The sequence below is a fragment of the Falco rusticolus genome, chromosome 11, assembly GCF_015220075.1.
Source record: "Falco rusticolus isolate bFalRus1 chromosome 11, bFalRus1.pri, whole genome shotgun sequence".
Taxonomy (NCBI): domain Eukaryota; kingdom Metazoa; phylum Chordata; class Aves; order Falconiformes; family Falconidae; genus Falco; species Falco rusticolus.
This window is the reverse complement of record NC_051197.1, coordinates 26411253-26435858: the sequence shown is the minus strand read 5'-3', so window position 1 is coordinate 26435858 and position 24606 is coordinate 26411253. Positions and strand designations below refer to the sequence as shown.

At 55.4% G+C, this 24606-nt stretch overlaps 1 protein-coding gene across 7 annotated transcripts in view; it reads right to left on the bottom strand.

Annotated features, from left to right (window-relative positions):
- Positions 1-112: 112 nt before the first annotated feature.
- The window catches only part of LOC119155584 (myomegalin-like), a 35963-nt gene continuing 11469 nt past the window's right edge, over positions 113-24606 (bottom strand). For 3 of the 7 annotated variants that reach the window (XM_037404402.1, XM_037404398.1, XM_037404404.1), the window contains 37 exons: positions 22011-22130; positions 19928-20047; positions 19592-19684; positions 19263-19478; positions 18559-18717; positions 18075-18188; positions 17715-17852; positions 17221-17400; positions 16755-16949; positions 15740-15883; positions 14623-14701; positions 13986-14074; positions 13676-13792; positions 13063-13200; positions 12630-12742; positions 11730-11857; positions 7540-7631; positions 7258-7418; positions 6910-7156; positions 6598-6766; positions 6337-6456; positions 5829-6252; positions 5354-5589; positions 5077-5128; positions 4550-4776; positions 3973-4167; positions 3205-3426; positions 2896-3027; positions 2644-2763; positions 2374-2551; positions 2165-2289; positions 1821-1922; positions 1451-1638; positions 1067-1204; positions 849-987; positions 682-728; positions 113-480 (listed from right to left, as the gene is read on the bottom strand). In XM_037404402.1, coding sequence (XP_037260299.1) covers positions 385-480; positions 682-728; positions 849-987; positions 1067-1204; positions 1451-1638; positions 1821-1922; positions 2165-2289; positions 2374-2551; positions 2644-2763; positions 2896-3027; positions 3205-3426; positions 3973-4167; positions 4550-4776; positions 5077-5128; positions 5354-5589; positions 5829-6252; positions 6337-6456; positions 6598-6766; positions 6910-7156; positions 7258-7418; positions 7540-7631; positions 11730-11857; positions 12630-12742; positions 13063-13200; positions 13676-13792; positions 13986-14074; positions 14623-14701; positions 15740-15883; positions 16755-16949; positions 17221-17400; positions 17715-17852; positions 18075-18188; positions 18559-18717; positions 19263-19478; positions 19592-19684; positions 19928-20047; positions 22011-22130 — 5553 coding nt within the window. In that variant the 3' untranslated portion in view covers positions 113-384. The remainder of the gene's footprint in view (positions 481-681; positions 729-848; positions 988-1066; positions 1205-1450; positions 1639-1820; positions 1923-2164; positions 2290-2373; positions 2552-2643; positions 2764-2895; positions 3028-3204; positions 3427-3972; positions 4168-4549; positions 4777-5076; positions 5129-5353; positions 5590-5828; positions 6253-6336; positions 6457-6597; positions 6767-6909; positions 7157-7257; positions 7419-7539; positions 7632-11729; positions 11858-12629; positions 12743-13062; positions 13201-13675; positions 13793-13985; positions 14075-14622; positions 14702-15739; positions 15884-16754; positions 16950-17220; positions 17401-17714; positions 17853-18074; positions 18189-18558; positions 18718-19262; positions 19479-19591; positions 19685-19927; positions 20048-22010; positions 22131-24606) is intronic. The other 4 variants (XM_037404400.1, XM_037404399.1, XM_037404401.1 and 1 more) reach the window with 4 other exon arrangements.

Genomic DNA, 24606 nt, shown 5'->3' with positions numbered 1-24606 from the left:
CTTGGGGTGCTGGGGTGGGGCTCAGTGCCCATCCCCACGGGGGCCAGCCAGTGCCTACGGCACCCTGCACTGGGGGTACCTTGGGGAGCGGGGCACAGAGAGCTGCAAGAGATGAGCGTGGCAGAAACACAACCCAAAGTAGACCTTTATTAGGAACTTACAACTCCTGAACAGAACATGGCATTTCTTACATCTTCCTCCCGCACCGGGGCCCTGACGTGCCCGGGGAGCCCCCAGAACGCAGCTCCGCTATACCTATCTATATACATATACAGACACGAGCAGGGACGGGTAGGTAGCAGGGTTACAACTGGGACCAAGTTCTAGGGTGAGGGGGTGTGAAATGCTGCTGGGCCGCAGCGGGCATCGCTTCGTGCCCGGTGCTCACGAGACGGGCAGGGCCTGCTGGGCCTTCACCTGGCGAGTGGCAGCAAGAGGGAGTGCTGCCACGTCGGGCCTGCACCAGGTGGCTGCCGTGCCCTGGGGACAGTTGAAGAAAATGGGTCGCTGTGTTCCCCCCAGCACATGCACCCAGCTGACCCCTCAGCACCCTGCTGCCCACCACTCTGCCCCAGGGCAGAGGGGTATCTGCTATCTGTGCCCATCCCCAGGGCATCAGGGTTCCCCAGGGGAGGGGCACCTGCCCCTATCATGCGCCGCCGAGTGCCAGGGCGAACTCACCTCCAGGTTTGTCCTGGCCTTGCGCAGCATATTGTGGGTCCTGGTCACTGTGAGGGAGAGAGAGGGGGTCGGTGAGGTCCCTGTGCTGTGGAGCCACCCCATGCGCATGGGGACCAGCCCAGCTTGGCGGTGCCACCCCGCAGCAGGATGCCACCCAGGCCACGTACAGTGGGTCACGATAAACTGCTCCATCTTGTCCTTGAGCTGGGCTGTACTCTGCAGCTGATGGGCCATGCTCTGCAGAGCATCCTCCCGCTCAGCAAGCCGGGCCTGCAGCGTCGCAATCTCACCCTGTAGCGCCTGTTCCTGGGACAAGACGAGCGTGATGAGCAGTGAGCAGCCGCCCCCCCGGCCCCTGCAGCACCCCACCCCGCCCTGTCCTTACCTTGTCCTGGTGCTGGGCAGGGCTGACGGGCAGCACGGTGCTCCAGAAGGCAGTGAGGAGAGATGTGCACTCCTCCAGGATGCTGTGCAGGGTGCTGGCACTGCTGCAGAGGTGCCCCATGCCTGACCACCCCAGGACCTGCGGGAGAAGGGTGCAGGAGTGGGGTGCTGCCGTGGCACCTGTATCTGCCGCACCCGGGGACTCGCCGTGCCCAGCCCGACACAGCAGGGCAGTGCCAGCAGCAGCCCCCGGGCTGGAAGCTACCAGCCGCTTGCCAGCCCTGCAGGCCTCGGGGCGAGTATTGGGCTGAGGAGCAGCTTGATGCATGGTCCACAGAGAGTCTGGCCCCCAGCTGCCGCCAGCCCCATCCTGCCCATGCTTTACCTCCTTTCCCGGCAGCGGGCAGCTGGGCAGCCTGGTCGCTGGGTGCATGAGAGACATCAGCTCATGGGCCAGCCCTTTCCCCTTCAGGATGCGCTGCTCCAGGGCCCGGTAGGTGTTAGGGCAGGCAACAACGTGAGCCTGTGTCGGTTCCTTGCTCTTCTTTGCCAGTGGGTCTGCCCCACGTGGCTCTAGGGAACAAGCAGGGCTCGGTGAGAACCACTGCCTGCTCCCCCCATGGCTGTCCCAATCCCATCCCGGGGGCTTGGCTCTGCCCTGGGCTCACCACCCCTGCTCAGCAAGGGTGCTGCCACAACTTTGTCAGGTCTCAGCAGCCCCTGAGGCACAGAGGTGGGCAGGCTCCAGTACCCACCGGCTATCCGCTGGGCCGCCAACATGTCAGAGGGCAGTGGGGAGAAGTGGGGAGCTGCTAGACTTGTGCCAACATCCCGCACCGGAGGAGACGGGAAGCAGCCTGGAACAAGAAGCATGTGAGCCCCTGCGGACAGGTGTGGCTCTGTGCCTGGGGCTGCTGCGCTCCTGCCCTCCCTCTCCGCCTGCCAGCAGGGCCACCATGTCACTCCTGCTGCCACAACAGGCGAGGTGCTTGGGACCGCCCAAGCGTTGCAGAGGGGCCAGGCCTCCCAAGACCAGGAGCTGGGCAGAAGGGCCGGGGCAGGCGGCCGGGGCTGGGGGCACTGGATGCGGGTCCCGTACCTGCGTGGGCCTCAGCAGAGGGGCCAGGGAGGCTCTCACAGACGTGCAGCTCCGTGCGCGTGGTCTGCAGGAGCCGGCAGTGCTCCTCACACTGCTGCTGCTGGAGCATCACTCTGTGCTGCAGCCTGCAGAGAGGTGACACATGGGTACGGTGCCAGCCATGCCACCCAGCCCTGCTGGCCCCAAAGCCCCAGTGCCCCGAAGCTTACCTGTTGTTTTTCTCCTGCAAAGAGCGCTGCTCATCCCGGAGCCGGCGGACACTCTTTTGGTACTCGGTGAGCTCATCCACCAGCTTCTGCTGATTCCTGTGCCTCTGGTCCAGCTCTGCTTCAGCTTCCCGTGCCCGGGCGCAGGCAGTCAGGAACGCCTCCTGCACCTGCGCTAGCTCTGGGGACAGAGAGCATGGAGGTGTCACTGCCACCCCGCTCAGCCAGCACCCTCTGGGACTCAGACCCAGGGTGCTGGTGGTGCAGCCCCACCTTGGGAGAGGTGGTCGCGCTGAAGCCTCAGAGTCCGGTTGTCCTCACTCAGAGCCTGGTTCTCCCTGCTCAGCTGCAGCCTCAGCTCCCGTGTCTGGGCATGGATGTCGCTGGGCAGCCCTGCAGAGGGGGAGTGGTGCCGAGTCTCTCTCCCCAGCATGCCGCCACGCACAGGGTGAGCACCCTCCCTGTGCAAGGGGGCGTGCAAAGCCTGCCCCCCCCAGCAGCCCTGGCCTCAGTGCGGCACTGTACCGGTGGCCTTGCTGGTGGAGGCCAGGCGGCGCTCAAGTTGCTCCTGGAGCCGGTCATGGGTGCAGATGGACTCCTCGAGGCGCTGGCGCAGGCTGCGGATCTCCACCAAGTGTTCCTCCAGCAGGTCGGCCCCTGCCACAGCCGGGGAGGTGGCTCAGGGCAGGGAGATGGCTGCGCCACCTGCCTCGTGCCACCCTCTGTCCTGCCCCACACTAGAGCCATGTCCCACAGCCACTGTGGTACCAAGTCTCCTCCCTGTCCCCTCACACCCAGGCAGGGTGCCCCCCTGCTCTCCAACACAGCCCTTACCTGTTAGCTTTTGGCTGGCGGGGTAACCCGATGGCAGGGCCCCGCAAAGCGGCTGGCCGGGAGCAGGCACACCGCAGCGGGCGCGGGTGTCAGTGGCCCTGGGGATCCCAGCCAGGCTCTGCAGCGCACCGTGTCGGTTGAGCAACGCTGGGGCTTTGCTGCCCTCTCCTAAGGAGCCCGGTGGAGCTGTGGGCTTCACTGGTGCCACGGGCAGCGTCAGGCCTGCACACACAGGGCAAAGCGGTGAGGAGGAGGAGAGCAGGGAGGAGGAACGGGGGGTAACATGCTCCTGCCACATGCTTTTTGCCCACTTCTCGCTCTGCCCAACAGTGCAGCCCGGCGTCCCCCCACAGTCACCCCCTATTGCTGACCTCCTGCCCCAGTCAAACCTGTTCCCCCTGAAGAGCAGGGGCTCTGCCAGGGCTTGCTGATTACGTGACATGAGTTGAGGGGTCTCAGCCCCGCTCCTCCTATACAACTAACCACACCAGCCCTTTCCCAGAGGCCCTAGGATGTGCAAGTGTCCACGCCACGGGCTAGTGCTACCTCAGGCTGCATCCATCCCACCCACCAGGTCCTCTCTACATGACAGCCACATGTCCCCATCGTCCCCCAGCCAGAGTGATAGGACCCAACCTCAAAGCAGTAGCCCCAAGCAGGAGAAAGGCCAGGGCAAGACAGGCAAGTGGGAGAGGGTGGGGGGCCATGCAGCACAGCAGAGCATGCGGGGCAGGCAGGACCAGCCCCATGCCAGAGGCACATGCTCACTTTCTCCCAGCTGCCTCTGGAGCACCTGCAGCTCCTGCTGCACGTCGGCCAGGGAGCAGACAGGGGTCCCACAGCAGCCCAGGAGTGGGGGGGCTGCGGGAGTGGGGCACCCAGCAAGCAGGAAGGGGGGCAGCTGGGAAGCCAGAGGAGGCAGGGGGGCACTAACAGGTTTGGACAAGGAGTCAAAGCAGAGGCCTAGAGACAGGAGAGAGATGGAGAGAGATGCTAGCACAGCTCTGGCTCAGCCTGGCAGGGACCCCTCCTCCCCATGGGCACTGGGGATGCTGGCACACGAGTCCCCACATCTGGAGACACTGTGGGATGGGACAGCCCACAAAAGGCCAGTCAGGTCCCAGCCTCGCAGGGCTGTGGTACCATGGCAGGGCCCCCCGAGATGATCCCTTGCAGCCCCAGGTGCTGTGTGCTCACCCCCCAGGTTGGCACTGGGGCACAGCGCCACACAGGCAGCCCCTGCCCAGGTCTGATGGCCATCTACTGCTGCAGCGACCCACACACCACAGAGGGGCTGCATGTCCCCAGCCCATGCTTGCAGGCCACCGCAGGCACCCCATGGTACCTGCAAGCCGGACAGGCTCCTCAGGGCACTGGCTGCACTGGCTGCACTCACTGGCTTCATCCCCATCAGAGCGGGCCTCCAGCCCCTCAGATATGAAGGAGGAACTGGTGACAGAGCAGGATAACTCAGAGGGTGGGCGGTTGCTGCCAGGGGATTCACAGTGCTCCCGCAGTTTCACCTCCGGGTTCTCGGTCACCTTCTCCTTCTCCTGGAGTTCCTGGCTGAGCCTGCAGAGGTGGCCCATCCTCAGGGCTGGCAGGGCAGGGTGACCCCCATTCCACAGCTCCTCCCTGCTGTGCTGTGCATGCTCCAGCATGACACACCACATCCCACCTGTGCTGCAAGGCTGCCTGGAGCCACAGGGTGCCCAGCCCAAGCTTGGGGCTCCCCATCCCCAGAGCAGTGGCAGCCCCAGGGCATCCACCTAGAGCAGAGAGCCCAAGGGGACCCAGACCCCCACTCCCAGAGCAGTGATAACCCCCAGTGTCCCCACACAGAGCCCCCAAGCACTTTCTAGGAACAGGTACCTCAGCGTCAGGAGTTCATGGCTGGTTTTATCCTTCCCATATGCTCGATCTCCTGAAAAAATAAGCCAGGAGGAACCGGTTAACGTCTCCATGCCCCAGGCTGCCCACTCCCCAACAGCCATAGCAGGACAGGATATCCCAGCTTGAAGCAGGTAGCCCACACAGCACATGGTGTCCAAATAGCCGCAGCTCTTCACAGCACCCATTGAAGCACCCCTTCCTGGCACACCGTGCCCCATGATGTCCAGCCCCAGTGCCCTCCCCAAAAGGTACTTACTGGTGCCCAGCTTCTTGCTGAGCCTCTCTGACAGCTGCCTGCCCTGGTCTAGCTGCTCCCGAAAGCCTTGGCCCAGATAGTAGTCAATGTCGGTGCCATGAAGGAGGTCCTCAAAGGACCGCAGGGCATGGTGCAGGTGCTGGGCTAGGCTGTGGCTCATCCTGTGGCCCTCCCGCAGCGTCTGCCGCAGGTGGCAGAGATCCCGAGCCTGTGCTTGGATCAGCCGGTGGTAATTCCTAGAAGGGATGGGCAAGCAGGAGGTTCACAGGGCTTCCAGACCCACCCAGAGAGCATGGCAGGGATGGGGTGCCATGGGGGGAGTCTGTCCAGTATCTACCACTGGGGCTCTGCCCCACTGTGCCAATGCCCCAGGAACCTAGCTACAAGGAAAGCACGCAACAAACAGCTGCCCCCCTTGGGCACATCCTGGAGACCCCCATGGCCCCCTGTCTAGTCCCAATCCCCAGGGCCATACCATGACTGAGTCGCAGATTGCAGCTGCTCAGGCTTGGTTGCAGACAGCTGTGCCTTGAGGGGGAAGACGCGGTGCTCCAGCTGCTGCCAGCTGTGGTGTGCCCGCAGGTCAGATGGGCAGAGGGTGCTGTGGCTGTCTGACTGCCAGCCCTCGTCCTCGTCAGTGAGGCTGTGGGCCGGGGAGGCCAGCGCTGTGGGACCCAGCGGGGGCTGCTCGGCACCTGAGGTGTAGCCACTGGTGACAGAGACAGAACGGGTACGGCGCTGCAGGCTCTGGGTCACCTTGTTGGCATTAGGCAACTGCGCCTTACGGTCCTGGATGTGCTGGTGCAGGGCCACCACATCTGCGGGGGCCATGGTCTTCTGGGCAGCCTTGCCTGCCCTAGGCATCCCTGGCTGGAATGGGGCCTCCAGCTCCTCACATTCTGCAAAGGGGACAGGGCACAGTGTCACTTCTTCATGCCAGGCGGGCAAGGCACAGGGGTCCCCAAAGCCTCAGCTCTCCTTACCAGGGCTAGTGGCCTCATCCCGGTCGGCCTCGGTCTCACTTCGCCCGCATGTCTCGTAACCCAGGTCCTGGAAGTCTACCTGCACTTGCTTGCTGAGCTGCCGTGTGTGGGGTTCACCTGCTGGGCAGCCCCGTCAGCTCAGGGTCCCCCTCAGGACAGGATTCACCACCCTGCCTCGTGCGCACGGCACGCAGGGCATGCCAGGCTGGCGCAGACACCCCCCACCCCGACCCCACCATCCCACCCAGGGTTTTAACTCACAGAGCAGGACGTGGTACTTCTCCAGCTGCTCAGCTTGTGCCTGCAACATGGCCTTTGAGGCGGCGAGCTTGTCCTGCAGCTCCTGGCACTGCCTTTGGCCCTGCGCCACCTGGGAGCACAGCTCTTTGACCAGCCCCGACCAGGCTCTGCCGGGAACTGTACCCTTCGCCTGCCAGAGGGGAGATGGGGTGTCAGCTCCCCGTTTCCAGCCCCATCCCAGACCCCTGTGTCCAAGGCACGTACGCAGCTCCTCTCCCCTCCACCCAGGGTACCAGGGTAGGGTGTCTTGAGCACGCCACCCTGGCACTGTACCTCCAGCACCGGCCATTTGCCGGGCACAGCTCCCCTCTCTGCCAGAACCCACTGGCCATCCCCACTGCTCCCAGCCAGGTGGTCTGCAAGGGCATTGCAGCTCTTCTGCTGTAGCTGGTGGAACTTGGGGGCCAGAGGGATGCCCATGTCAGCCTCCTCCTGCTCCGCACTCTCTAGCAGCGACGTGGCTTCGTAAATCTGCTCCTTCAACTCTGTGTTCTCCAGGCACAGGCTCAGCATCACCTCCCTGGGGGTACAAGGCACTGTGAAGGGCAGGCAGCAGCCAGGACGCAGGATACCCCCTCGAGCCACGGCTACCCACTGGCTCTGGTGTCCCAGGGCTCTTGCCTGATCTGGGAGACAGAGGAGAAGCCGGCTTTCTCCAGCTGCACCTTCATCTCCTGCAGCTCCTTTTCTGCCTGCAGCATCTGCTCTGGCACGGTGGGTGCTGTGCTCCCCATCAGGGTCCTTTCAGTGCCCCTGTTTTCCTTAGGGGCCTGGGGGCTGCTCTAGAGGGACAAAGACAGAGGGTGCCAGGCACATTTCCGAAGGGGCTAGGACACAGTTTGTCAGTGGCACAGTGCCCAGCTGTGCCACTCCTGTTCCCAGTGCCATGCTGCCCTGACTCACGTGCTGGGTTGCCACACCATGGGCTGCCTCCTCCTTGATGCTGTAGGTAAAGGTGCTGCTGGCATCATCAGCATCTGTACCTGTGGCCTGACCTAGGGGACAGCACAGCACAAGAAGATGCTCAAAGCAGTGGCAATGGCAGCACTGCCTCTGTCCCCTCCTACATGATGATGCCTGTGGTCACTGTGGGCAGCCGGGGGGCAGGTGCCTGCTCTCATACATGCTTGGTGCTGGGTGGCTCCCAGCAGGACTGAGCTCTCCCCACTGTCCCTGCTCCCTGCCAATGCCCCTCCCCCGCATGCTGGAGCTCGAAGCCAGCACCCTGAGGTGGCCCTGCACCAAGGGAGCGGACAGCCCCAGGGACACATCTGCTCCATCCACATCTCTGCCTTCACGCCACTTCGTGCTTGCTGCCCCAACATATGTGCACCCACCCTGTTGCCACTTCACAAGCCACAAGCAACAGAAGCAGCGTGCACTGCATCAGGGAGCCTCACTGGCACTGCCCCAACCCGGCAGCAGCGTGGGGGTGCACGCCCCCTGATCACCCACCCAGGTGGGGGCAGCCCAGGGGGGGCACTAACAGCCACCCTGCCCCCATCACCCAAACCCTACTGTCACACGTGGCACTGGGCTCATCGCAAGCCCCATGCCGGCCTTGGCAGGGCTGCAGTGGAGCTAAAGGGACACTTGTGTCCCATACCACAGCGCACAGGGGATGTGGGCCCACCCTGCCCCACCGAGCTGAGGGCACACTCTTCTGCTTGGCCACAGCTCTGCTCCCGGCCCCCTGGTGCAGGGCCCCGGGAGAGGACTTGCAGCCCTCGTTTGGGCGGCCTTGCTCCCGCGCAGCCACAGGGCCCTGCCTGCTCTGCGGAGGCTCAGACTGCCAGGGCTGGGACATGGGTGTACCCCCAATCCGCCTTCTCTCCAGGGAGAGGGGAGCTTGGACAGGGCCCAGGACCACCCCCTGGAACTGTGCAGGGGGCCAGGTTTCACTGCTGCTTGTGCCCCACAGGAGATGCGGCTGCTTTGCCCATGGCCAAACCCATCACTGTCAGGTCTGGAGCTGCCAGGCAAAGCTGAACATGGAGCAGGGGAAAGCAGGTAAATCCTGGTAGGAGAGAGGCCAAACATTGCTGCTGAAGAAGCCAGCAGGGAAGCACACAGCTCCTGGGAAGGAGTCAAGGCTCCGCCAGGAGCATGCCTTGCAGCAGGGCAGGGTGTTGGCACAGCACACAGATGGTGGCATGCTCAGGGGACCCACTTGTGACGAGCAACCGCCAGGAGGCTGCAAAAATCATGGGCACCTCAGCGCTAAGCCTAGGCAGGCATCACCTTGCACGGGGGAGCCTGTTCTCCGAAGCAGCCGTGCCCCAGGGAGCAAGGACAGCCATCACGGAGAAGTGCTGTGCTGGGAACGAAATGCTGAGGCAGCTGGAAACAGCAGCAGCAACCCAGCAAAGCAGCAGCTCCCACGGGTGGCATTCAGCGTAGCCAAAGCACAGCCCTGTGAGCCCCTGGGGACACAACCTGCCAGGTGACAAACGATCTAGGGCTACGGCTCAGTGCCTGCAGGGCCCTGAAGAGTGAGGGGATGCAGACCCTCAGCTGCAGGCTTTGCTGGGAGGGCGAGGGCCACATGCACATGGCTCCTCAGGCTAGGTCACCGTGACCTGTGGCTGAGAGCCCAGGGGCTGGGGGCTCACAGCCAGCACAGCTGCCCTGGGGCAGGGGAGAACCACCTCTTGTACCAGGACACAGCACCCCACTTGTCCCCATCACCCACAGCTCTGCATAGCTCCCAGCGTGCCAGGACTAAGGTGGAAAAAAGGAAGCGCAAATCTCAAGGAGGAGAGAGGAGGGAGGGAAGAAACAAAACCAAAACAGCCAAAAAACCAGGGAAAGGAGAGGAAGCTGGTGCTGGGGCAGCAGAGGAGTGCGCACATCGGGCAGACTGTGCCCTGGCTGCTGTTCACCAAGTGCTTGAACCTTCCATTGCAACAGGAGCACACCAGGGTGCAAATCCCATGGGAAAAGGGCTGCTCAGCTCTCTGTGTATTACCAACAAAGCAGACCAAGGGGTGCAACCCCAGCAGTATTTTTCACAGACTCCTCTGTCTTTCACACCTAGCCTGCAGGCAAAGAAATTCGGTTGCATGGCTTGCAAATCGCACATGGCTCACAGACACTGGACACCCAGGTGTGCTGGCTGCACTGGAAGTCTTCACACTGCTGGGAAGAAGGGAAGGAAAAAAAAAGATCGCCAGGGAACCGGAGAGAAGATGGAAGGAGAGACCTCCACAAAGAGCTACGAGACAGCACAAAGCACTGCAGTTTGGCAGAGGGTGCTCTCAGGCATGGGATGCTCAGGCTGATCCTCCTGTGGGGCAGAGGAGTGCACAGCCAGGGCTAGCAGGGATGAAGGGATGCCCTTGAGAACAGAGCAGAAAAGCTGGGATTGCCTCAGCCTAGGATAACGCTCCTCTACGGGGCACTTCAGAGCAGTGATGCTAGCAGAGGCCAGGGACAGATCTGCAGCAGAACACACACACAAGAAGAGATGGGAGCTGCTGGAGCACCAGCCAAGACTTCCCTCGTGCCATGCCTGGGCTCCATGGTACCCAAGAGACCAGGAAGCCAGCTGGGGATCAGAGCCAGGATGGAGAAGGGAAGGTGGAAAGATAAGGACGAGGACGCAAAGGCTCCTACGAAGTGAGAGGCAGGAGAAAGATGGTGCTACACACAGGAGTGAGAGGAAGGGAACGAGATGTAACACAAGGAAGGAAAAGCTAAACAAGTACCAGAGCTGCCCAGCAGCCACCAGCTGTGTCCCTTCCGGCCACATGAGAACTGGTGAACTCACCACACAGCTGGGTGTGGACTCAGAGAAGCAGTGCTGGCCTGCTGTGTGTGAAGGGAAAGCTGCGCTGCCTCCTACCCCTGTCTGAGGCAGGAAAGAGAAGACCTCAGCACGGATGTGAGGCACGGGATAGGTGGTGCCATGTGAAGCAGTCACAGGATGCACAACAGAGTAGTCATAGGTCCAGGTGGCACAGCCCAGCGCTGATGGAGCTCTTCTGCTCCACCTGCTCTGAGTTCAACTTCCCCAGCAAGCAGGAACAGATGCTCAGAGATATAAAATTTGCTCCTGCCACCTTAGGAAGCGATCAAATATGAGGCAGCTGATCCATAGCCTGCTGTGCATGGGAAGTGCTGGTCATCAGGAAGCTGTTGCTATTGTTTTTCAGCTCTCACACCAGTCCCAACGCTCCCAGAGGGGGTGAAAGGCACCCTAGAAAAGGTATGCAGTGGTGCCAAGTGGGACTGTCCTCAGCAAAGCAGAAACAGGGCCCTGCCCATTGCCCAAGGGGCACGTGAGGCCTGTGAGAGAGATGTGTGCACACAAGTGAGGGAGCAGACTCAGCCCAGACCCTGGGAGCAGGGACAGGTCTCAGCCACTCCGAACACCCTGTTAGAGAGGAAGAAGCTTTCCCTTGAAGGCACTTGCAAGCTAGGCTGAGACAGCCTGGCGGGTGGAGTCCATAAAGTCATTAATAATGGAGCAGGATTTAGTTTAAGCATAAAGTAAATCATTGGTTCTACACTCACCACTTGTGTAAGAAGCCCCAGGCAAGTGCCACCAGGTCTTGCAGCCCTTCTCAAATTCTCTGGCTCTGGAACCCACTTTTCCATATACATCATCTCCTTTTGGGCCAGCCACCATCAACCCAAGAGGGGGATGTCATTGGGTAAGAAAAATGGTGAGGGAATACAAAAACTTATACTCGTGCACTTGGGAGATGATAGAGAACATCTGGTGTTTCCTTTGGAGAAAGGGAATCTTTATTTGCCCCATGGGGATGGAAGGAGAAGGGAGATAGAGGGAAATCAACTAAAATGGAATGATTTGAATGTGCAAATACATCAGTGGCCACCAGGGTGGGTCAGACAGGAACATACATGAAACACAGGTGGATTGCACTGATCACCATTTCCAAAGCAGCTCAAAAATAAAACAAAATAGCCCTGCACCACTTCTATCATACCATTACTAAGTACCAAAACAACCCTCCCAGAGTCAGTGAGACAGGCTCACTCAGTTAGTGAACGTTTCCACGGCAGGTGGGTGAGCGCCAGTGCTCAGAAGGCATGCTGGGGTAGGACTCTCACACGCTCCTGTTCCCCACCTCCTATGGCGTCCTGTGTCTCCAGCCTGTTCAAAAACTCCAAGCTTCTTCCAAGAGCTTCTTCCAGCTGTCCCCGGAGCTTGCGGACCCCCTCCAGCTCCACCTGCAGAGTGTGGTCTCTCGCAGCGCTAAGCGGAAACGCCGCATGAAAGGGAAGAGGGTTAGACAGGCTGCAGCAAGCACACACCAAACCGGCCCCTCCATCTGAGGCTGCTACGTACTCCAGGCACAGGCCCTGCATGCTCCCCAGGCAGCTTGGCCACCTCTTGCCTCACCCCTAAACCTCCCCAGAGCACAGCCATCCTCCAAAAAAGGCTCCAGCCCACCAGGAGTAGGGGACTCCTAGGTACAGCTGTTCTTCAGTACTTACCCAAGCACTCCACTTACGTGCTCTCTTGCTATCAGGTAGCTCAAATATCCCAGAGGCTGCAGCCCCATGAAGGGCAGGGGATTAGTGCAGAGGACAGAGAATGCAGGCCATGCTGTGCTGGGGACAACTGCCAGGAGTACTTACATAGATCCTTATCAACTCAACAGTAGGTTGGGAATTTGACAGCAGCCTCTGAAAGGTGCCCAAGTGTGGGTGGGAAACTGAGCCGGGAAGGGATAAGCCAGGGAACAGAGATGACAATGCCAAGACCTGAACAAGAGGTGGCAGTTGGGGGAAGTTTACATAGCGTTTAAAGCTGGCCACTGCAGACTCTTCAAGGGAAGAAGGCAGCCCAAAACTTGGATTCCCAAAGCCACATTTGTCTGACTCTTTGCCTAGACTCCCTCTTTCCCACTGAGGGCCCTCTGACTTGCAAAATAATCACTGCTTCAGGAACTGCCCCACCGGACCACCCATGCTTGTCCCAGCAGCCAAGCAGGGCAGCACAGAGCCAAGGCAGCCTTGCTTACCTGTCTGGGTGCATGTGAAACTTTACCAGGCTGCTGCAGAGCTGCCTCTCTGCCTGAAGAGCCTCATTTAACCGATTCCTTTCAGCCACCAGTCCTTCCAGCGTCAGTAACAACTGGTTGGAGAGAAAAGACAAGATGCAACACTTAAGAGACAGAAATCAAAGGAGGCATCTGGCTGCCCCACAGAAATCAGGACTTCCTTCCTCTCTTGCTTGTGCCCAGGTGAGGTTGATCAGTGTCATCCCTGGACTCCCAAAAGACTCTGCCCTTGAGACAAGTCCTAAAGGAAAGTAATCCTCTGCTCTGTATTCCCTCTATCATAAGCAGCCAGCTTCCAAGAACAAGCACATCCAAATGCCAAAAACAAAGCCTCATCACTGAGCACCAGCAGAAACATAAACACACCAAAGGCTGCCGCCGCATGGCACACTACCTGCTGCCTTCTGTTTCCAGTAGCCTCCTGTCCTCGTGACTCTGCTATGGCCACTTTCTCCCGAAGCACCAGTACTTCTTGTGTCAGCCTTTCCACGACTGGAATTTCTTCAGGATCCACAAGCTGCATCTGCAGATCCTGAAAACCAACAGCAGGAGAGCTCAGTGAAGAAGAGATCAGTAACAAGGACAGCTGGACCTTCATAAACCTCCTTGGAATGCAACTGCCAAAAGTTTCCAGTGTTTGCAAAGACCCAGGTCTCCTAAGAAAGAAATGTCAAAGCACCCAGAGTGTATTAGGCACAGACAACAGCCTGGAGCAAGAACTGAGAAAAGACACAATGCACTCTGTTTAAAGGACTCTCAAGAGAACTGGTGTTTGGTACACAAGGAGCAAAAAGCCAAATAACAACACTCTGGGGCTTTGGGGCCTTTGCCTTCTGGCCAAAGTAATGCAGAGGGCTGTAGGCAAACCAGCAGCAATATCACTCACGGACAGCCACCCACATTACTCTGAGGATGGGGGGGGGGGGGGGGGGGTGTGTGTGTGCACAGAAAAGACACCTCTGAAGCTCTCCCAGGTGGAACTGACCAAGCATAGCACATTCTCTCACCTTGATGAGGTCCTCTTTGATCTGGACGGTCCTGGTCAAGGCCTCTATATCTGAGGCCTGCACCTGCAGCTCTTCTTCCTGTGTGGCTATGACAGACTGGAGAGCAGTGAGCTCCCGCTAGGGAAGGAAAAGAAGTCTGTGAGAGACTTCAGAAAAACAACACCCCACTGCCAGCTGCTACGCCACACCTCTCACTGGAGAGACCCCTCCTCACAATAGGGGTGTCCAAAACCTCCAGTGAGGGGCAGCCCAATGGTCTCCTGTAAGCAACGATCAGCTGAGATCAGCACAGGCTTCATCACAAGCTCACCCTGCTTTCCCTTTCCTTCTTTGCCATCAGCTCCAGCTCCTCCCTGGCATTAACAAGATCCTTCTCCAGTTCTGCTGCTGACATCATAACTGCAAAGACAGTCTGGTTACTGCATGGATACTGTGTGTCAGTTATGACTCTAGATCCAGGCAGAATCCCTCTGGCAAGATAGGTCCATGATGCTTGTGCTCTCTCACCATCACACTGCCTCTTAGTAAACACTCTTCTTCCCTGGTTGATCCTTAAATAGCAGTCCAAAGCAACAGCAACATCCCAGGCCTGCTGTCCCACCCCTGGCAAAGTTCAGGTGTCCTGGCTCCAAGGCAAAACCCAAGCCAGTTGTACTTGTCTCAGCCCAGCTTGAAGCATAAAATCAAAACCCCTTCACTGAACAGCATCAGCTCTGGAGTAGAAGTACCTCACCTCAAACGTGACACCAGCCTTTCTCTTTCCCATACTCCCATCCCCAGACATCTCTGGAACCATCACCCAAAGGGGAGGTACAGCTTCATTTCAAAATACTCACTCTTGCTCAAAGCTCTTTAGTCTCCCACAGTTTCATGTAACCATGTCTCCCCCACAGCAAAGAGCTCTGGTTGTGTTTGGGGACCTTGAAATAAGCTGTCACCACACTCACCTCCCTCTGTCCTGCAGATGCTCTCTCCCTGTGGGGGTCCAGCAATGACTGTAGCTCCACAAGCTCTTTGCAGTACTCCCTAAAAATACAAAAGCTTCCAGGTTTGCACCTTTGAGGAACCTAGCAACTGCAGCTTCCCCAGAGTTCTGGAATTGATGGCTGCTTTTTTGACACCTATAACATGTGAGAAACCAATCAAAACTGGTGTGTATCCAGTCAGCAGGGACAAGTGAATTGCATCCAACCCAGAAGGTTTAAGTGTGGACACTGGTCTTCTTTTATTGGGCTGGGCACTCGGAGGTTGCTGGCAGCAAGTGTCTTCATAGTAAGGATTAAACAGGGTTCACTCAACTGCAGCAAGCCCATCCTTCACTTCACAAAGACCTACATCTTTATCCAATGATGTGGCCCACAGGGACCATGCAGGAAGGAAAACACAGACCTTGGCCCATATACAAATCCCTGGAAGTCTCTAGAGCTCCCTTTGATCCTGGGAATAGAAACAAGCAACCTGTTTACAGCTGCTTAAAAACATCCAATATGTCAGCTCACCAATAAACCATTAACAGCTGCTCAAGTAAGATTGTGGCATATGCAGCCTTGGAGTTGTGTTCAGCCTCAAAGGGGTTTTTAGCAAAGCTGCTTTAAAAATACCAACTCCAATTGTAGAAGAGACAGCAAACAGCCAGCAGGCTCTGCCAAGAATTTGTGGGACCTAAAATTAGCTCTCTTGTCCCCTCCAGAATGTGTCAATGTCAGGGAGGGATTACAATACAGCAAGGCAGCCCAGCCCAAGGAAGGACCGGGTCAACACTGGAAGGTCAGAGGGGGGATTTCTTTCATACTCTCACGTGCCCTAAGGACTCAAATATTGCCTGATCAAAATGAAAGGAGACACTGAGTGACAAAGGCTGGTGGAATCAAGATCAGAACACCCAGGCAGCATTTCTGCTCCTCAGTTTCTTCTCTTCCTCCTATAGGAAGTCTCTCCCCTAATCCAACTTTCATTTCTATCATTCTCTGTGGTGTTCCACTCTCTCCCATTTCCTTCTGTGGCAATCAGTTCTCTCTGGAACCCCGAGGCCACAGGCAGAGAAACACAGGGCATGATTCTTACTTGTACAGGCTGTTTGTCCTGCTTCAACAGCCTGGCACCAACTGACTGCATCCCGACAGGCTCCTTCCCCAACATATGCTGGCGCAATAGTTGTAACTCGCAGCTCCTTTCAGCCAAAGCATGTGCCATCTTCTGTGCAGCCGCCTGATTGAGCAGTAAAAATAAGGGAAGGCAGGGCTGTGACCAGGGGCATCCTCACCTTCCTGAGAGACTAAGGGAAATCATCTCAATATTTATCTGCCACTTGAGACTAGAAGTGCTCTGCAAACCAGCCTGGGAGCTACTGCTCCTGGCCACTCAGCAGCTCCACTCCCACCTCTACTTGTGAGAGAGCTGCAGCAAGGTGCAACCCCTCTACCTACACAGGAGCAAGCTCCTTGGACTCTCTCACTCCATTCAGGAGAGGAGAAAGGCAGAGGACAGGCAATGAGGAGGAGGCACTGCCTTGCCTTTTAGCCCCCTCTCTAACAAAGAAAACTCAATGCAAGGTATCTTGAGTAACACTGAAACTGCACCCAGTGTGCAAGAGTAGGAACTGTGGCTCTAAGTGACATTTACATGCCCAGGATCATGCACTAGTGTGACTAACGTGTAAGTTAAGAAGCAATAAGCAGAGCTTCCTCAGACTTCTGCGCTGCACAAGAAACAGCTCAGTCTTCCCTTCTGGTCTGGCAACACCCACATGAAGTAGCAACTCTCCCACAACCCCTCTGCTGCCCCAAGCCCAGGAGCATCTGCACCTCCTTCCCCATCACACACAAAACCCCCACCCAGTCCACTTAACAACAGGGACCCGATACCTGAACACCACTACAAGAGCTGCTGCTTTGTAACTGCTCCCACGTGATGGGTTGAGAACAACTTAGAAATGGCTCATGGCATCTCACATGCTTCTTCAGCACTCGGCAGTTCGCCATGCTACACCAACAGCAGCTAGAGAGCAGCTTCTATTTGCTTAATGCAAGGCAGTGCCATCCACCCCAGCCTCCCCACTGCGGCACTGCACGCAGCTCACTCTGCTCTGCTGCTCCTTGGTGCTCACAGCCTGCAGCAGCTCCCGGATTTCAGCATCATGTTCCATAGTCTGACGGTTCCTGTCACTGAGGAGATCTTGCAGCATTTTCTCCTTGTGCTGGAGACGCAAGCACAGCTTCTCTGCTACCTCACTCTGTCCTGGGCCCAGCTTGCACAGCAGAGTTGCTGTAAGCTCCTGGACAAGGGGGAGGAAAGGAGAGATGGAGACACGTCGCTACCACCAAACTGCAAATTCTTCAAGGATGAACAGTTCTTTGGCCTGGGTGTAGCTGAGAGAGCAGCATCTCGGTAAGCACAGGTATTTACAAGTGCCAAAAGCAGACAGCTTCCAAGGCACAGGCACAAGGACCATCCTCAGAGGCAGGCAGCCAGGAGGCTCTGGTTTGGGACCACTCTCTCTGCAGACACGCTGGCTAAAGGCTCACGAAGTCAAGCTAAGGCCTTACCTCCACTTCCTTGTTCCTGTCATGCAGGCAGGTCTGCAGCTGCTGGATGATCCCCTCCTGTTCCTTCTGCCTGCTGCAGGATTTGGCCTCGATCTCCTCTTTGAGCCAGCGGAGGTTTTGGCAGGTTGCAGAGACCTGTTCTAGTTCCAGCGTTTTGGCTTTCAGGAGGCTCTCCAGGCTCTGGGGACCACAACAGAAGCAGCTCAATCAGAGACAGAGACTTTATCCTGAATTAAGCAGAACCAGAAGCACCAGTCTCTCCTGCTAGTGGAGCCCCGTAGATTCACCCCTGCCCTCTCCAGATACCACACTCACCTCTACACCCAGCCCAGAAACACAAGTGACCCAGGAACTCACCCCACACACAGGGCCAGAGGGAGGCCAGCGCCCTGCAGCTGCTCTTGCCAGTGACAACCAGAGCATTGACAGGAAGGTTTGTCTCACACCACACCACAGCCAGGCTGGACTCCGCATGCCCAGGTACAAGCACTCACGTGAATGGTGGCCTCGTTGCTGGACAGGACATTGCGCAGTCTCTCCAGGTCACTTCCACGCTCCCTTATTGAGAGACGGAGCTGTTGCAGCTCTTGCTCCTTCTTCTCCAGGGCACAGAACTTCTCATCTACTGCTCGCTAGGGTGAGAAGGGGCCACTGCTCAGAATGGGTTAGTAGGGCTCTGCAGCCCACCACGCACCTCGTTTCTCCCTTTCAGAGAGCTCCTCTGGAAGGCTGAGCCATGAAGAGCATGGGGAAGACCTGGTCACCCCTGGCATCAGCCTAGGGCTGCACCACTGACGGTAGCCCAGTGGCTGAGCATCAGGGAAAACTGAGGCATCACCACAGACTGTGCTCACCTCCAGAGCAGCGTCCCTGTCGCTGACTCGCTGCTGCAGTTTCTCCAGCATGGCATTCATGGCTGCAGGGCTCTTGTCGAAGCTTTGCTGGCACTGCAGAAGCTCCCTCGATTCCTAGAGGTCACACACATGCCACTAGTACAACTGTCAGTCCAGAAACCCCCCAGACAGCAGCACAGGAGAACCAGGGCTAACTACATCCACCCTGCACTTGCTCTACCCCACACATTAAAGGGTGGTGGAGTCTCAGCAGCTGGGGCTGGTTGACTAGCACATGCCAGGCCCCACCAGACATTGCTGTGGGCTGATGCACTCTGATACCTGTGCGTTCTTCCTCATCTTGGGAGCCCAGAAGCATCTCTTTCCTTCCCTTCTTTAAAGGGCATGCATGAAAGCCACAGACTGACTTTTGCATTGCCAAATACCAAAGGAGGAGTAGGGGCCCTGGCTAGTTATGCTCAACTTGAATCTTTCTGCATCTCACCTGCAGAAGCTGTTCCTTGCGAGCCAGCTGCTGATTCAAATGCTGAAAACACTGCTCCTGGGCCTGCAGCTCACGGCATTTCTCCCACTCCACTGTCTGGAGCTGCTGAGCCTTGTCCTGCAGCTCTGTCTCTAGCTGCTGCACCACAGCACGCAGCTCCTGCAAGGGAAAAAAAGCATATATCTTGGCAGTCAGTCCTCGACAGACCTGTAAGGAGCAGGTCAATCTGAAGAAGCCAAGAGCAACAAGAACTGCAGGAACAACTCAAAATGCTCTGTAATATTACAGCTTTCACATCTCAAAACACACACTTCCACGGTGATCAAGTTTGAATTCATTTCTCGGGGCATCCATCCATCTAAACCCCTTGCTCTGGCCACAGGCAGAGCTTTACAGTCAATCACAGCTAACCTGTGCAGCGGTGGGCATTAATTTTGTAACACTGCAAAGAGATGGGACATTTGCACCAGCCAAAGACAGACAAGTGACAACGTACCCACTATCAAGTGTCTCTGCTGATTCTAAATCCTCAGACATGAAGCTAAGGAGGCTGGAGCATTCTCCCTGCCACATGTGACAAGGGGTTAGCCAAGTGTGCCTAGACTGATGTAGGCAGAAATGTTGAACGACAGCAGAGTACTGACTACATCAGTGCTTCTTAAGTCATGTAAACCAGCGACTTCCAGGCTAAGTGCTTGTCATACCTGGTTGTGTTTCCAGGTTGCCTCTTTCTGCTGCTCTTCCTCATGCACCATGGTCTCTAGGAGCTGGGTTGCTCTCCTGGCTTCAGCCAGTTGATGCTCCTTCTGGTGCTGAGCTCTTTTCAGTTTCTGCATCTCCAGCTTGGTGCAGAAAAGTGTGTTCTGAAGATCCAGCAGTGACATTTGCTGCTCCTGGGATGAGAGTAGGTTCTCTGACACCTAACAAAAGCAGCAAGCAGAGAAACTGAAAGATTCACTTCACAAGAGGGATTTAAAAATCAGGATCCCTGCAGAAAAAAACCTCATGTATTTGAGGCTTTCCAGGGACATACCTGCAACTGTCCCAGATGGCTTCTGTGTAACTTGTCCCGTAGCTTGGCCATCGTCTCATTCTGCCCTTCAATGATACGGTACAGCTCTTCTGTCTACAAGTCAAAGGATAGGAAGCCCAGTCAGTCATTGCCAAACCAAGTGCAAACACTCCGATCCCAAGCCTCCAGCATGGATTATGACATGTCGGCATCGCATGAAAGAGTTTCACAAGAACTAATTTAATGAGATTCAGGATGCCCAGCAACAGCTTAAGCATTCCCTTCCAGTCACTGCCTACAGGGCTAGCACACTTTCCTCTTTTGGTTACCACCACCCTGTCCACCCAAAACTATTACCTTACTCTCTTTGCTCTTCAGGGCCTCATTCAGATTCTGGATTGTAAGATCTTGCATCTGCGATGTTTCTTGGGCAGATTTTAATTCAAAACTCAATTCACTCAGCTTTTCCTGTAACAACTGAAGACAGAAATATGTTGGCTTTTTAATCCTGCCTAATGCTCTACATAAACAACCTTAGGACTCCCTCATTCCTTGCTCAAGTCCACACTGCCAAGGTGTTCACCAGATCAAGATCACCATGACTCCCTCTAGAGCCTGTAAATATTGTTTGAGCTAGGTGGAGACCAGTGAGTAAAAACAAAGCCTTCAGTCCCTCCACACCACTGATCCAGTGATTCTGGTCCCTCCAATGCAGCCCACGTGCAGGGCAGAGGTTCCAGGCTTGGGTTCACATATCCTACTGTCGCCCACATACTCCAGGAGTCTTGCTTGGACTGCCCAGTGGCCTTCCCAGTTTCTATCATTTGGTTTTGTTCCCTGAAGAGGAAAGCGGCTGCTTCAACCCAAAAACCTCCTAAGAGATCTGGGAAAAAAAATCAATATGGAAAAGCTACACATTCTAAAAACTGTCCCCTTTGTTTCTGAGGTCCTCCAGAGCACTGCAGCTGCAAATTTACAGTGTTCTTCCAGCCCCTTCTCTTACTGCCTCCAACCACCCAGGCACTCTTGCAGCAGCTGCTGGTCTAGATAATTCTACATTTGATCAGATCAGTGGCTTATTTAGCCTCAACTTCGGTTTCAGCACAACAGAGTCTAACCAGTGCCAGCATGCCAACAGCACAGCTGCAGAGCAAAGGGGAACATCTCACTGGTCTCTATGGCTGGTATACAACCTAAGAAACTTTTGCCTTTGACATTTTCACCTTAAAAAGACTACCACCTCCAACAGTTCTAGGACAGTTCTCTGCTTTCACCATAATGTTCATGATGCAGTGCACGTCGTGCATTGAAGCAACTACTTGTTAGTATTTCTAAACATGCTGCCTGTTGGCATTCTTTGCCTTGGATGACATACAACTTTCTCGGAACTTACTCAAGCCTCAGTTTCTTAAGGAGTTGGTGCTGCCACATGATTTCCTCTTGTTGCTCATTAAATCACACACCTGCCCTGTTATCTCTTCTCCAGGAGACACTCCCCCTAACCTGTTTAAACACTTCCAACTGCATTTACTGGTTCTTGGCCCTGTCAACCTTTGTGGCCCAGGCAGCTTCAACAGCTGTCCCGAGATTCAAATAAAGATCCCATCCCATCGATGTCTTTCCATCAAGGCAATTGGAAATTATATAATCAACTTGTTATGTCCTGCATATGTGTTAGAGTTCAGTACCTAAAAGATGATTGAAGAGCCTAGCAATGCGCACAAAGAGACCCCAGAACCTCACCCACTGTTGTTGCTATTACTTACAGAACTCCAAAAGTTGCCAGGTACTTTTATAGCACAAAAGAGCTTGATTACTATCAATCACTTGAAACCTCTTAGCTCAGGTACAGGATGTTTTTTCTCATTTAACCTCTCTTGTTTTCCCAGTGGGTATAATTTACCTTAGAGTTCAAGGACATAACTAAGAACATCTACCCCTCGCAACACATGCTACATTTGATCTGCCCCAAGACAACTCAGATGCACATTTCTTTCCTAACAAAGCCTTTAAATCAAAATGAAAGCAGGACCCGCTCTGCGCTTATCTCCCTTACTGCTTGGAAAAAGGCAGCAGCTGTCTCAAAGGCAGGTGCCATTCCCTCCTGCACCAGGCTCAGCCCATGCAAATCCAAGAGACAGGAAAAGAGTCCTGTGCTGCCTCTCTCCATCACCAGCTCCCTGAAGGCTCACCAGGCAAGTGGGAAGTTCTTCCAAAATAATGGTTTGCAAAAATATGGAAAATTTACACAGCCCAGTTGCAGAAAAAAAATGTTTTTAACTCAAGCTGGCAGATACCAGCCCTGAGAATCTTGTGTCAGCACACACCCCTGCTGGAATAGAGATGCCAAAGCCTGCCTCCGGCCAGGCTAAGAGGCACCCTCCAGCACTAACTAAATCAGGTTCACTAGGCATTGAATTTGCTGATCATGAAGAAATACCTTGTTGGCAGCTTCAAATTGCTGGATTTTGCCCTGCAGCTCTGCAGCACACAGATCAGACACATGCTCCTCTGCTGCAGGGTCACCTGGAGCCGGCTGTTGATGTTCAACCTGCACATCCTGGTGAGGAGGGAGAAAGAGTGAAAGAAAGAGAGAAATGGCTCGAGTCTTGCACTGGCTGCTTCTATTCAGCTGTCAGCCTTCAAAGACCTTGCAGCCTGGGCTTAAGCATGCCCCACTGTGCTTTTCTGTCTCCAAAACATCATGCTGCCTGTGTCTCCTTTCACCTGGGTGGCAGGCTGGCACCCGACAGCTCTCTGCCTGACCTGCCAGAAGTGCCCTGCGGCCCCAAGACTCTGGCTGGACTCCCTGTCTCCCCTCACTTCCCTAATCTGAGCCCAGCAGCTTGTCTGGCTCTAACCACTGTCTGCAGGCTGATGACTGATCTGCTCCCCACACCCAAGCCACATCCCTGACACCTCCCCTCCTTCCCAAGTGCACAAACCGTAGCAAATTCAGTGCCATTGCTTAGATTTTTTTTTCCATCACACATACCCATTTATTGAGAATGCAAATGGCCTACATTCTGACACATGGTCTGCCAGGCTGAGCACACACTAATCCCTTGTCATCTCTTCTTACTATTTTGCTACCTCCTGCCTAGTGAGTTGTTAACTCCTCAGAGCAGTGACCAAGCCCAGACACCCACCCCAGCCCTAACAGGACTCATTAAGTATTTCTGAATATCATCAGCAATATGAGATTGATTCTACTGGTTTCTGTCTTAAGCGAGAGCTCTGGCAAGCACAGAAGCTGCAAGAACATGGCAGAGCTTTTCAGAGCGCACACCAGAGCACCAGCTCCAGGCAGCGCAGCACAGGAAGAACAACAGCCAACTCTGATTAGCCCTATCAGGCTGAATCCTCATCTTCAGCAGTCACAGAAACGCTGTTTCTGGGAGAGACAGGCAGCACAGGGGAGCTCCCCCAGGCCTGCGCATCACCTCTCACGTAAAGAAGCAATGAATCCCCTTACCCTGATGTTTTGTTAAGATATTAGTGAAAACTTGAACAGTCATAGCAAGTAATTTCAAATCTGCCCAGCCAGAAGGCTTTGGATCAGACAGGGAGAGCTGCTGGAATCTGTCACACAGTAGCTATTTTGAAATAAGGTTGATGGGGGGGAAAAAATAAAATAAAAAAAAAAGCGAGGGAAGAAAAAAAATCACCTTTCCTCACAATTTGCACATTCCAAAGAAAAAAAAAAAAAAGTAGAAAGCCTGCAAAGAGCTAAGAGCAGGGAGGGGAAAGGCAGAGCCAGTTCCAGAGTCCAAAGTTCCAAAGCCCAAGCTCCCTCCCTTGCGCTTCCCTGCAGCCATATCGAGGGCACGGCTCCCCCAGCAGTTTTTTCTGCGTCACCATTTTACTGAACCTCTCCCGAGTACAGCTCCCGCAGTGTCACACTAACACACACTAACCTAGACAGAACACTCCTTTAAAAAATAAGAAAAATAATCACAGCAGCATCTAAGCCTGCCAAGCTGTGATCTGCCCAGAACAGTGGGTGAAAGCCCAGCTGTCAGTAGGGGCAATGCTTCCCTCACTGCCAGCATGGCACCACAGGCAGCTGCGACTGTGTGACAAAAGTCTGGTTTGGTGGCATGTTCCTGGGGCTGCAGTGCTGAAGGGGAATAATTGTTGGTTCAATAAAACATCCAAGACGACAGTACCTACAAGGTCACACACCCCAACATCAGATTGCTCTCAGTCATTGTAGCTTACAGCAGTAAATTTAAGGAACTGCAGTTTCCCAAAAGCAGTAAGGGACCTGTGGTCCCACATATCCTATATATTCCTTCCACATTACTAAAATCACTGGAAAGCAGCACCTGCCTTTTAGAAAGAGCATTGCTTGTACAAAGAGAAAGAAAAATAATTTATACAAGAACTATTTAGTCTACTAGCTGCATCTGACGTCTCATTTTTGCTGTTAAAGTCATCCAAAGGATTAAGTCCTTTCCCCCCTCTGCCAGAATCTGCACCGAAGACCACAACTGCTGCTGCCATGGCAGTAAAAAAGTCCCCCAGGATGAATTCCTGGCTGGGACTGTCAGATGGCAGAGGCTGGAGAAACTCCTCAGATGCAGTTCCCAGACGAGGATGGCGATGCATGACACAAAGCCAAGCCATGAATGTGCCACATTGATTGTGCCCGTGTTCTGTTAAGAGAAAGCTTATTTTCATACTGCAAACATGTAGCTGACAGTGAAAATTAGTAGCAAGCAACACAGACTACAGGAACAGCATCAATGTCCCGCTTCACATCTTCAGCTGCTGGCTGCCATCATGACACCTTTGTGCACCTGATGAAAATTAGTTTTTCTAAGTTCCTCCCTGGCAACATTTCTGAGCAGGCTTTTATGGGGAAAGCTCTGGGAAACGCCCATGTGGATCAGACAGCAAGCAGCGCTGGAAGCGTAATTCAGCACAGCCACAGTTGCCATAGTAATAAACAAGCATTTTTCTAATCCCGCAGGCTAGCTACAGCATTAGACAGCACTAAGGCTGCTAATGGGAACGCAATTAGGCTGACATGG